This window comes from Canis lupus, chromosome 24 (assembly GCF_011100685.1).
Source record: "Canis lupus familiaris isolate Mischka breed German Shepherd chromosome 24, alternate assembly UU_Cfam_GSD_1.0, whole genome shotgun sequence".
NCBI lineage: Eukaryota > Metazoa > Chordata > Mammalia > Carnivora > Canidae > Canis > Canis lupus.
The window spans coordinates 21587080-21600449 of record NC_049245.1 but is presented as its reverse complement, the minus strand read 5'-3'; the positions used below and the strand labels follow the sequence as shown (position 1 = coordinate 21600449).

Here is a 13370-nt window from a genome sequence, read left to right as displayed (position 1 = left end):
GTGTGTGAAGCACCCTTACCCCTATGGAGGGGAGAGTGTACGTAAGTGGGGGCCTGGAGATCCCTCTTCCTCTAGGACAGAAGCCAGAGATCCCTCCACCTCTAGGACGGAATCAGACATTTCCACATTTTGGTTGGTCTCTACCTGGTTCAAGAACTGTATCTAGCTGTGTGACCTGCCTCTCATGACCCGGTCACACAGAACCTGGCCCAGCACCTCTTAGAGGTCAAGAGAGCCTGGGCCATTTCCGTCTTTAGAGGCTGTAGTTAGATTTTTTTATTTTTTTTATTGTATTTATTTATTCATGAGAGACACAGAGAGAGAGAGACAGAGACACAGGCTTCCTTACAGGGAGCCTGATGAGGGACTCGATCTCAGATCCCAGGATCATGACCTGAGCTGACACTCAACTGTTAAACCACCCAGGCATCCCTTTTTTTTTTTTTTTTTTTTAAATGATAGTCACAGAGAGAGAGAGAGAGAGAGAGAGAGGCAGAGACACAGGCAGAGGGAGAAGCAGGCTCCATGCACCAGGAGCCTAACGTGGAACTCGATCCCAGGTCTCCAGGACCGCGCCCTCGGCCAAAGGCAGGCGCTAAACCACTGCTGCCACCCAGGGATTCCCCCCCCCCTTTTTTTTTTAATTAAGAAATGCTGAGGGACCCCGGTGGCTCAGTTGGTTAAGTGTCTGCCTTGGGCTCAGGTCATGATCCCGGGTCCTAGGATTGAGCCCTACATTCAGTTCCCTGCTCGGTGAGTCTGCTTTCCCTCTGCCTGCTGCTCCCCATGCTTGTGCTATCTCTCAAATAATAAAATCTTAAAAAAAAAAAGCCAAAATATAGGTTGCAAAAATTGTGATATGTATTTTGTATCTTGCATTTTTTTCTAGCTTAAGCATTTAAAACAAAAATATATAATGACTAGGTATGATTTCAATTGGAAATATGATGAAACAGCTCAATTGGATGTCCTATGGGAACCTGAAACCCCTCATATCCTTGTTTGGATCAAACTGATTTCTAAAAAGCCCTCTCAGTCAGAGAGAGTCCCGGTGTGGCGCTGGATGTGTTACTTCACCTCTCTGATGACTCTGCTTTTCTCAACTGAAAAGTAGAAATAGCAATGGGCCTGTACAGCCCCCTTCCTAAGGGCTTAGAACATTTTACACCAACATACACTGTCTCCACTATGAGCCAGACACCTTGCTAAACTTTTGTGTTTTTTTTATCTTTTTTTTCTTTTTTTTAGAGTTGGGGTATGGGAGAAGGAGAAAAAGAATCCCAAGGAGGTTCGGTTCAGTATGGAGCCCAACACAGGGCTCAATCTGGCCTGCAGACCCCAAAATCATGAACTGAGCTGAAATCAAGAGATGTTCAACGGACAGAGCCACCGAGGTGCCGCATGGTGCTACACTGATTCAATTGATCCTTGGAGCCACGTTCTGGATCCCATTTCTCAAATGAGAAAACAGAGGCGCAAACAGGTGAAGTGATGAGCATCAAGGATGATCCAGAGGCTGTGTTCCAGCTGCCTCCCGACTGAAATGTGAGCCTATTATTATTGTTGTTGCTCTGGTTATTTTTGTTGAAATGAGCACGATAGCATCATCGTTCCTGTACAGCTGTGAGGAGGATTAAATGAATTAAATTTAAAAGAGCTTAGTATGATACCTGGTACATAATAAGTGCTCCATAAGTGTTTGTTAGAGAAACACACACACACACCAGATTTCAGGCCCACAGCCCTGGGCAGGCAGGAGCCAATGCCCAAGAAACTTGGTCCTGGAGTTTCTCTGTAGCCTCTGCCCCCAGCTCCTCCCTGCACCAGGTCCAGGAGGGGTTAAGGAGTTAATGATTTTCCAAGCACCGCTGAAAAGGGCAGGGTTTTGTGTGACACACACACACAGAGTAGGGCTTTGTGTGCTACACACACACACAAAAGTTTTGCATACTCCACACACAGAGCGGGACTGTGCGTGTTACACACACACACACACACACGCACGCACGCAGAGTCACGCCGGCCCCCGGTGCCCCCACCCCGCCCCCGGCCCCACCCCCACCCCGCGAGGCGAGCCTGATGCAAGCCCAGCGCCCGCCGGTTCCCAGGCCCGGCTGCAGCTGCGGGCGGAGGGGCAGGGCGGGGGCGGCGCTGTTTGTCTAGCGCGGCCGTGCCAAAGGCGGCGGGCCCCAGACAGCCAGGCGCCTCCGTACACCTGGGGATGCTCAGGTTAAATAGCTCCGCATTCCTCGGGCCCAGCTGATGGAAACGCTCCCAGGCCGCCGCCGAGCGGGCCTCCAGATGGGCTGGGCCCGGGCCAAAGGGGAAAAGAGGGAAACGCGGAAGCCAGAGTGCGCCTGCACGGCGGGGAGGTGGCCGAGGCCCCCGCCCCCGCCCCCGCCCCCGCCGCGGCCCCTTCCCTTCCCCTTCCCTCCCCGCCCGGAGGCAGGACGCGGGGGCACGCCCACGTGCCCGTGGGTGGGCTGGCGGGGGGCCGCCCCGGGAGGCAGTGGGTGCACACGTGTGCCTCTGAGGACACTCCAAGGGCACCCGGACGACAGTTAATAGTGACAATTTGTAACTATCAAACACGGCGTAGTAAGTGCCCTATTCCGTGGATTCTCTGCAATCCGGGGAAGTTAACGCTCTGCAAGGGCAGCGGGGTCGGGTGTTGAGCGGGAAATAGCAAAGGGCATGATTTGCCTCCAAATATTGTTCTTTGATTAAGTCCATCATGTGCTGGGGTGGGGTGGCACCTGGCCCAGGGTTAGTGCTCAGCGGGTGATGATCTTTCATTTGTCCTTGATGCTGTCTCAGTTTCCCCTTGTAAACCTGGGATCAGAATCCTGCCTTTAGCCCCATGGGGATCCATGGGATCTGCTATGTAGAGTAGAGAGCATGGATCCCGCTCATGGTACCAGGTGGCATTTATTTTATTCTATTTACGGACAAAATGTATTAATACGCCTGACCCTCTCTGGACTAAGTTCTATGCCCTTAGGTTGGGGCTCGGTGTGTCCCCGAGTAATACATGGGAACTGATGTGGTCGGGATACTCGAAGGGTGGTGTCCGCAGGGCCTAACAGTTGCTCCGAGGGTTGGTACTTGAGCTTCTGATGGAGCGTTTCCTGAGCACAGCTGCCCCCACCTCCACCCCAGACCAGCAGAGACCCAGGAATGCCAGCCAACTTACAGAACAATTACACACTTAGAAACCCACAGTGTGGTTCTGAAGCTCCTGGACACACAAACCCATCCATCAAGCCAGACCCATGCAGAGATGCCCATAATGCATTTGGGCAGAACACAGAAGCCCAAACAGCTGGAGGTTGCACACTTATCTGCAGAACACATGTGCTCGCATTTGCCCTTCTGCACACCCCCCCCATGCCTTATCCTCATCCACACCCCTAGGCCTGTACACAGCAGATGACCCAGCCCCACAGGCGGGGGGAGCTACCAGTTCACTCATGTCACAAACACAGGCCCAGACACTCCTATGCACTCCTCCGTGTGCAAACTCACACATGTCCAGGCAGATAGCCCCTTGCCAATGACAGCTTTTTCCTGCTCAAGAGCTGGGGACGGACTCTCCCATTCCTCCTCAGCCCACACGGGAACCCTGGGGGAGAGAGGTTGGTCTGCGTGAGCTATTGGCATAGCCAGGCCAGGGTGAGGGGGCTGAGCCTGGACCCAGAGCAGGTGGCCCAGCAGCTGTGCCCAGGCTGGCCCTGCCAACTTGCTCACCCACTTGGACAAGCTGGGAGCCCCAGGGCAGCCTGCTACAATCCAGGGCTAGGCAGCCCAACTGGGGAGGCACCTCCCACTGGGGAATGGGGCGACAGAAGTCCTGCCTCAGACAGGCTCTCAGCAAGTTTTCTCCTCTAGGTCTTGGTCTCCCCTTCCCCTATGTTGGCAAAGATGGAGGCGGCTCAGTGACCTGGTTCTCCAACTTAAATGGCCTGTTGAATACTTAAAGTGACAGTGGGCCTTGGCAGGTTGATCTGCATTTTTAACAACCTCCCCCAGGTGACCCAGATGGCCCAAGACCGCTTGGAGAAACCCTAGAGGTCTAGAGGATTTAATTTTATGACACCAGGGAGCAGGGAAATGACCAGTGATGGGGAAAGAATAGACTTTAAAGACACCGGAAAACACTCAGTTCAGGTCGGTAAAACCGACAGTCCAGATGTGGCCTTCTAAGTACCCCTCCCCCAAACCCCAGCACCAGCTGTGAAGAGAGTCAGGGGTCACCCGCATCCCAAGGCCCTCCCCTCAGTCCAAAAAATCACTGCAACTTTACCGTAGTCTAAAGTGTTTGTTTAATAACAAAAAAAGAAAACCACCCCACAGAACTATTGTAAAACAATATTCTCGGTGATCATTGTAATATACAATACAAAGCAATTAATTTCCTCAGAAATCTGAGAAGCACCAAACGTGACCATTTTTTAAAATGTCTGCTTTTCAAAAAATAGAAACACACTGGGGAGGGGTCCCCCAAGTCTCTGGTGGTTGGTAGGTGGAGGGTCAGCCCTCCGTCCCGGGCCCTGGGCTGGATCCAGCAAGCGCCCCACCGGTCGCCGAGCTCAATCGTGTGTCCTCCCCAGCTCCAGCGAGGCGCTCGGCAGGATCAGAGCACGGGTTCTTCTCGCCCCCTGGAGGGCTGGGGTCCGCCAGTCCTGGAGAGAGGCGCTTCAGCGACACAAGATGCGATCGTCCGCCGGAACACACGCCGCCTGTGAAACGAGAGAGGTGAGACGGGCGGGTCGGAGGGGACGAGGCTGCAACACCTTCCCCAGGAGACGCTTTTGAGAGCGCGCTTCTTCCGATCTCCTTGGGCATCCCTGCACAGCCAGGTGCCCGGAAGGATGGGGCGGCTGTAGAGCCAAGGCTCACCCCCCTCCGCCTCCCTCGGGGCCTGTGTCCCCAACTGTTGAAAGAAAATGCTCCTCTCACCTCGGCCGCCAGGGCGCTGATCTCGCCGTTGAGGGTGCTGAGCGGAGCCCGGGCGGGGAGCCCCCGGCCTCCCGGGGTCCCGACTTGGGATTCCGAGTTCAGCTCCAACTCCAGGTCCCAGATGTAGTCGATGACGTGCTGGAGGATCTCCACCCGGCTCACCTTGCGGTTCTGGGGCAGGGTGGGCACCAGCTCCTTGAGGCGCGAGTAGCAGCCGTTCATGTCGTAGAGCAGCACGTTCACCTGCTGCTCGTCGAGCAGGGCGGGCAGGCGCGCCCCGGCGCCCCCCGCGCAGCGCGAGATGGCCACGCTCTGCTCGGACAGACAGCGCACCACCTCGCCCGCGCCGCCCGCCGTCTTGCCGGCCTTCAGCGCGCAGCTGGGGCCCGCGGCGGCCGCGGCACTGCCACTGGCGACCTTCATGATGCTGGCGTCGGAGAAGAGCGGGGAGCCGAAGCGCAAGGAGGCGGTCACCCGGCGGGAGCCTGGACCTCGGGGCGGGGGAGAGGCGGTTGTAGAGTGCGCCCGCGGCACCCCCGCAGCAGCTTTTATAGAGACGCCGCGGCTCCCCCCCCTCCCCTCTGCCCCGCCGCCAGAGGCGGGCTCAGAGGTTCAAAAGCAGCCAATGGGCGGTCTTGAGGCGTGGCCTTCGGTGCTTCTGGGGCCCGCCTCCTGCTCCACGAGTGCACCCTCGCAGCCTCGGAAAGGGAGCCCGAGTCTCAGGAACCGGGAGTGGAAGGGCACGGGGCGGGGTGGCTAGTGGCAGGCGAGGGCTACCTTGGGCTTCTCGCAAAGGACGCATTGCCGACAACGAAGACTTCTGGAATCACTTTTCTCAGGTTCATTTTCTCACCTCTCCAGCTCCATTTTACAGATGGGAGAAATTGAGGCTTCAGTGCGGAAGCGGCTGGCTCTGGTTTATCTAGAGAGCCCACGACTAGAGCCTGGGCTTCTGGGAGCCCGACCTCTTGGGTCTGGCACAAAACTTAAAGCCGGCCTTCCTTTACCCTCTGCTCCCCAAAGCTGGTCTCCCTTACCCAATTCCCAGAGAAGGTTGCTAGTTAATGTTCCTGGGACCTGGGAGGCTTTACCCAGGCCCCTCTGGGTGGGAGCAATTAATTCGGGAAAGTCTTCCTCTAGGATCGGGGGCGGATCCTCTGGGACATGAACTAGATAGAAGGCCCCCAGGGGGGGCTGCATCTCCTGCAAAGATTCCCTAAATCTGCATCAACTAGTGATTTTAGAATTTTTCTCCCTTTTTTGGCTGTTTCCTGTCCCCTTCCCCCCCACCCCCAAGACCTCCGATCAGGGTCTCCCTCCCACGGCGCGGCAGCTGCCGAGCTCCAGGCTCACCCCCCCCCCGCCCCCCACCTCCCGGGCGGGTCTGTGTCAGCGTCTGAACAAGCGGCTCAGACCGTTAGACGCCAGGCCCGTGACGTCACCCATTCATAAAACCGGGACGGGCTGTCAGGCTGGCGCCGCGCGGGCGGTCGCCATGGAGACGGCAAACCCGGCTCGAGCGCTCCCCCACTGCGCCCCGCTCGGCCAGTCACCTGCGGACCCCGGGCGGGAAGCCGGGAATGCGCTCCTGGCGGGCGCGGTCTCTGGCCAAGGGTCGCCTTCCCTGCCCCACACCTGGGAATCGCCCCGCCGGGCTCACACCTCAGGCCCCTGGGACGTTTCTTCACCGCTTCCTCGGCACCCTGGCTGCGGGGGGAGAGTTCTCATCCCAACTTTGCTGCTGGGTGAAGTTAGTTGTCTCCGGCTCTGAGTCCTTTTTTTTTTTTTTTTTTTTTTTAAGATTTTATTTATTTATTCATGAGAGAGTCAGAGACACAGGCAGAGGGAGAAGCAGGCTCCACGCAGGGAGCCCGACGCGGGACTCGATCCCGGGTCTACAGGATCACACCCTGGGCCCTCTGCAGGCCCTAAACCGCTGAGCCACCCAGGGATTCCCCCGTCTCTGATTCCTAATATAGCATTTGCCTGGCATTTTGATATTAATGACAAAGTGGCTTATTGAATTCTTAGTTCGTGCAAGGCACGTGTATTTCATTGTGTGTAAAGCCATTGCCGTTATCATCGTCTGTAATCCTAGTCACAACTCTAGAGAGGAGTTCTTTGGTTTCTTTATGCAAAGGAGGAAACTGAGGCCCGAAAAGTCTCCCTAGAGGCATAGCTCTTGTAATGGCTGCATTATTTTAACAGGGGCACTTTATTGTAACGCAATCCCTTCCTTCCAGGGTAGGGAGTCGGAGCTTTTGGAGCCCCAGATTGGCCAGAAGCTGGAGACACCAATGTCTAGAATAGCCACCCAAGGACGTGGAGCTTTGGCATGGCTAAAATACTTTGCCCACCACGGAGAGAGTTGGTATTATGGTTATGGTCCCTCCTCCTCCCCATCCCCCAGCAATTAATTCACTGGGCATCAGCAGGTTTCCTTTTCCCACAGAAGTCTGGGGGAGGGGGCCAGTAAACCTGGCTTCTGCCTCAACATGGGAGAACCAGGAAAACCAATCAGTGAGACCAGCTTCAAAGGAAAGAGACATTATTAATTAATTAACTGGACTCTTCATCCCTTTTACCACACCCCCAAACTCTCCAAACTCCCTAAGCCTTGTTTAGCAATCTTCTAATAACTGGCAAGAACATTTTGCTGTCCAAAACAATTGCTAAAGAATTGGAAAGACAATGACCAGCCAGAAGAAATTAGAATATTAATTCATTACCCAGTGTTTATTAACTGACCCAGCAATTCTCCTTGCTGGCATCAATTCCAGAGAAACTTACACACACAGACACAAGGATGTCTGCCCAAGGACATTCATTGAGGTGCTATTTTCAAGAGGGGAAGTTGAGGTAACCTCAATGTCCACCCACAGGGGCATTAGATGAACTATGAATGGAACATATACACTATGAATGGAACATGGGTGCTATGGAATGTCTATGCAGCAGGTGGGAAGAAGGGCTGAGAGATACCTAGATTCTACTGTTGGTAGAGTAACCATTAGACTAGTGGCCAAGGTAGGACTTCTTGCATGTAAAAAAGCAAACATACTGCTCCCAAGTACATGTGTACCTGGAAATGAATTTTTATTTTTATTTTTGGAAATGAATTTTTAAAAGAGAGACAATCAAGCTGTGGAAAAATTCCAAACACAGTACTGTCTGATTTTTCCTTATATGAAGTTCTAGAATGGGCATAACTGATTTTTGGCGAAAGAAATCAGAATGGTAGTTGTTTCTGGGAGTGGAGGGTGGGAATTGCCAGGGAAGGGCAATATGATGGCGAGGTGTGTGGTACACAGTGTATGAATTAATCAAAACACATTGGATTATATACTTTTGTGCAGGTCATTTTATTTATCTACCTTTGTTTTTTTTTTTTTTTTTTTTCTACCTTTGTTTTTTAAGATTTTATTTACTTATTCATGAGAGACACACAGAGAGGCAGAGACACAGGCAGAGGGAGAAACAGGCTCTCTGTGGGGAGCTCAATGTGAGACTCAATCCCAGGACCCCAGGATCAGGCCCTGAGCCTAAGGCAGGAGCTTGATCATTGAGCCACCCAGGTGTCCCTGCATTTCACTGTATTTAAATTGCACCTCAACAAGAGTGCCTAGCTGGCTTAATCCGTGGAGCATGGGACTCTTTTTTTTTTAAGATTTTATTTATTTATGAGAGACACAGAGAAAAAGAGGCAGAGACACAGGCGGAGGGAGAAGCAGGCTCCATGCGGGGAGCCCGACTTGGGACTCCATCCCCCCTCTTCAGGATCATGCCCTGGGCTGAAGGCGGTGCTAAACTGCTGAGCCACCTGGGCTGCCCTGGAGCATGGGACTCTTGATCATGGGGTTGTGAGTTCAAAGCCCATGTTGAGGGTAGGGAATTACTTTTTTAAAATTTTAAATAAACAAATAAACTGCATTCAACAAAAATATTAGAAAAAAGGATAAACATCAAATTCCTGACATGTGAAGAGTGAGGGAAGGAGAACAACATGAAGTAGGACTTTCACTCTTATCTTCACATAGGTATTTCGTTCTTACATTTTGTCTTCAACAGTGTAACTGAAGTGTAATTGACACACGCTAACTGCATATATTTAATGGGTACAATTTGATAACTTTAGACAGGCATATATACCCATAAATCATCACCATAATCAAGAACATTAACATATACTTCTTCAGCTCTAAAAGTTTTCCTCTGCCCCTCCTAACCCCACCCTCCGCCTCTTCCACCCAGTGCCCAGGCAGTCACCCTTCTCTCTCTATAGATTACCTTGCCTTTTCTAGAATTTTATATAAAGGGAGTATAGTATATATTGTATGTATACTCTTTCCTCCAAAAAAAAAAAAAAAAAAAAAAAAAGGCTTTCAGCCTTGTTTCTTGAACTCCACCTAATTATTTTGAGATTCATCCACGTTCATTCCATTGTTACTGCAGAGTAGTAGTGGTATACGGATCTGCCGCGATTTGCTTATCCATTCACCTGTCCTGGACTTTTGGGTTGTTTGTAGTTTGGGGGTTGTACAAATAAAACTGCTACAAACATTTGTATACAAGTGTTCCTATGAATCTACGCTTTCATTTCTTTTAGACAAATAGTAGTGAAGTCACTGGGTCACAAAGTAGGTTTTTATGTAACTTGATAAGAAATTGCTTACCTGTTTTCCCAAGGGGGTATTCCGTGTACACGCCTATCAGTGGCACTGAGAGTCCAGTTCCTCCATGTCCTCTCAGGGTTGCTCAGTCTTTTTCAGCCATTCTAATAGATGGGTTGACGTATCTCACTGTGACTTTAATTTGCATTGTCCTAATGACTACAGATGTTGAGCATCTTTTCATGTGCTTATATATATGCCATCCATATATCTTCTTAGGTGAAGGCTCATTTACTTCTTTTGCTCGTTAAAAAAAATATTAGAGGGACACCTGGGTGGCTCAGTGATTCAGGGTCTGCCTTCAGCCCAGGGTGTGATCCTGGAGACCTGGAATCGAGTCCCGTGTCGGGCTCCCTGTGTGGAACCTGCTTCTCCCTCCGCCTGTGTCTCTGCCTCTCTCTGTGTGTCTCCCATGAATAAATAAATAAAATCTTTTTAAAAAATTAGATAACTGTGAAAAAAAATTAGATAACTGTAGATTCGCATATAGTCATAAGAAACAATACAGAGAGATCCCTCATAGCCTTCACCCAGGTTCCCTGATGGCAGCATCTGGCAGTACAATATCACAAACACATTTCACCAGCTTTATACACACTCACTTGTGTGTGTGTTTAGTTCTATGCAATCTTATTTCTATATGATGTTATTACATACATGTGCAGACTTGCACGACCACTGCCATAGTGAAGACACAGAACAATTCCATCACAAAAATTCCTCCTGCTACCTGTCAATCTTTCGCCCACTTCTTTTCATTTGTTTTCTTCTTGTTGAGTTATAAGAGTTCTTTATATATTTTAGGGATCCCTGGGTGGATCAGTGGTTTAGTGCCTGCCTTTGTTCCAGGGCGTGATCCTGGAGTCCCGGGATCGAGTCCCGCGTCGGGCTCCCTGCATGGGGCCTGCTTCTCCCTCCTCCTGTGTCTCTGCCTCTCTATGTCTATCATAAATAAATAAATAAATATTTTTAAAAAACTTAAAAAAAAGAGTTCTTTATGTATTTTGAACCCAAATCCCCAGACATATGATTTGCAACTATTTTCTGTGTGTCTGTTCTCTGCATCCTTTCAACAGTATCTTTTGAAGAACAGAAGTTTTAAATTTTGATGAAATCCAATTTCTCAATTTTTTATTTTATAGATCATGCTTCCCTGATCATATCTAAGAAATCACAGCCTCAAGATCACAAAAAATTTCTCCTCCTATATTTACCAGACATTTTATAGTGTTGGGTTTTTGTTTTTTTTATTTTTAAAGATTTTATTTATTTATTCATGAGAGACACACACACAGAGAGAGACAGAGACAGAGAGAGGCAGAGACACAGGCTCCATGCAGGGAGCCTGATGTGGGACTCGATCCTGGGTCTCCAGGATCACGCCCTGGGCTGAAGGCAGCGCTAAACCGCTGAGCCACCTGGGCTGCCCCATAGTGTTGGGTTTTACATTTCAGTCTATGATCTGTTACACTTGGGCATCTCTTGAATATATTTTAAAACAAAAATGGATTCGTTACTACTTTGTTTAATAAAAAGCCAGCTCCAAATGGTTAGTGTTCCTCCCTCTGGCCTGTTTGTCAGAATGAGATAGAATGTCAATGCCACTCTACAGACAAATAGCAAAAGAAGGTCAAGGGAAAATAAGGACCCCTTAAAGTTAAGTACACGTAACATTCATGAACACTCACCTCCTGAGTCCTGTGCTGGCCACGGGCTATAGAAAGGAATTATTGGGGATCCCTGGGTGGCTCAGCAGTTTAGCCCCTGCCTTCAGCCCAGGGCATGATCCTGGAGTCCTGGGATCAAGTCCTACATGGGGCTCACTGTATGGAGCCTGCTTTTCCCTCTGCCTATGTCCCTGCTCTCTCTCTCTCTCTCTCTTTCTCTCTCTCTCTCTCTGTCTCTCATGAATAAATAAATAAAATCTTGAAAAAAAAAGGAATTATTCTCACATCAAGACTATATTATGCTGTTTCTCCCTCTGCCTCTCTTTCTAGCTGTGTCTCTATGAATAAATAAAATCTTAAAAAAAAAAGACTATATTATGAAAATTTCCCAGTAGGTGCCTTAGAAACACAAAGAAAAAAAAAAAGAAAAGAAACACAAAGGATGAGTTCTACCTTGGAGGAAATCAGGGAGTCTCCCTGGAGGAGGTGACTTATCCTCTGAGCATTCTATGTAGGAAAAACATAAGGAGAAATGGCCAGAATGAAGATGTGTGGGGGCACTGGTGTCTGGACAAACTTTGACAATTTGAGAAGCAACTGGCTGTGGAATAGTTGAAAGGCCTGGGGCAGGGTCCAACAGCTTAGGCTTCAAATCCTTACACTGTGTGACCTGAAGGAACACCATCCACCTCTCTGAGCCTCTGCTTCCCCATTGGCATAATGATGATAGAAGTTGCCACCTCCCTAAGGTTACTGTGAAGTGTCATTGAGATTAGGCTCGCAAAGTGCCTGCCATGGTCTTGGTACGTAGTAGATGCTCACTAAACACTAGGTGGTAGGTGCTCGCTTCGGCAGCACATGTACTAAACAGTGGGTGGTAGTAGCAACTGGCCAATTCCAGGTCAGATTGTGGGGCTTATTTGGTTACAGTTCTGCTTCCAGGGGTTTTTAGGAGCTCTGTGAGATGGGCTTCCAGACCGCCTGAAATATTCTCTTCTCTGTATTCCCTTCAGAGTTCACAACTGAAATAGTGACACCCTCCTATACTCACACCCATCCCAGGCCTATGTGGAAGAGTTGGCTTCATTCCTTTCCAGAAAATTTTCAGTACTGCCAGACATTGGTTATTATCTCTTACATTTTTCAGGCCTGACAAGAAGTTTAAATAAAGACTGCCAGTTTATTTGGTTGCCAAATGGGCATTTTTTTCTCACCCTCTCCTTGGGAGTGTGCACTGGGGGAGCCTTCTCCCAGTCCTACCTACTAGGTCAGCTGAGGAAAGCAGACTCCTCTTTTGGTAGCCAGGAAAGTCAGAGGACTCATTAAAGGAACCCCCATGGTCCCAACCCAGGATTCATGGCCCTGGTCTTTTTGGAAGCCCTTTACACATACCCAGCACCATCTGATTTGCCCAGCTCCTCCCAGGGCTGGCAGCAGCTGTATTGTTATCAGGTGCCATTTCACAGATGGGAATACCGGGGCCAGAGAGGATGAGGGACCACCAGCCCTTTACACCTTCAAATCCTGGCTCTACCATGAGCAAGCTGTACCTGTTTCCTCAGCTGTGAAGTGGAGAGAATGCTTAGTCCTTTTGGTTCAGTGGCTGGGAGAGTGAATAAGCTATACCAAGAGGTGGTCTTTCTCTGTCCCCACACCTACCTACCTTTCTTTCTTTCTTTCTTTCTTTCTTTCTTTCTTTCTTTCTTTCTTTCTTTCTTTCTTTCTTTTTTCTTTCTTTCTTTCTTTCTTTCTTTCTTTCTTTCTTTCTTTCTTTCTTTCTTTCTTTCTTTCTTTCTTTTTTTTTAAGATTTAATTTATTTGGGGTACCTGGGTGGCTCAGAGGTTGGAACGTCTGCCTTCGGCCCAGGGTGTGATCCTGGAGTCCCAGGATCGAGTCCCACGTCGGGCTCCCTGCATGGAGCCTGCTTCTCCCTCTGCCTGTGTCTCTGCTTCTCTGTGTGTGTGTGTGTGTGTCTTCCATGAATAAATAAACAAATAAACAAAATCTTTAAAAAAAAAAAGATTTTTTTTTTTTTTTTTGCCTTCAAGTTCCCCCTGTGGGCCTCCAGGGCTC

General features: G+C 49.8%; 1 protein-coding gene across 1 annotated transcript; it reads right to left on the bottom strand.

Moving 5' to 3' along the window:
• Positions 1-4298: 4298 nt before the first annotated feature.
• On the bottom strand, positions 4299-6232 carry ID1 (inhibitor of DNA binding 1, HLH protein). Its single transcript, XM_038571366.1, has 2 exons — positions 4960-6232; positions 4299-4739 (listed from the first exon to the last, which is right to left on the bottom strand). The coding sequence occupies exons 1-2, from the start codon at positions 5380-5382 to the stop codon at positions 4698-4700; spliced, it is 465 nt and encodes a 154-aa protein (XP_038427294.1). The 5' UTR covers positions 5383-6232; the 3' UTR covers positions 4299-4697.
• Between the last annotated feature and the right edge of the window lie 7138 nt (positions 6233-13370).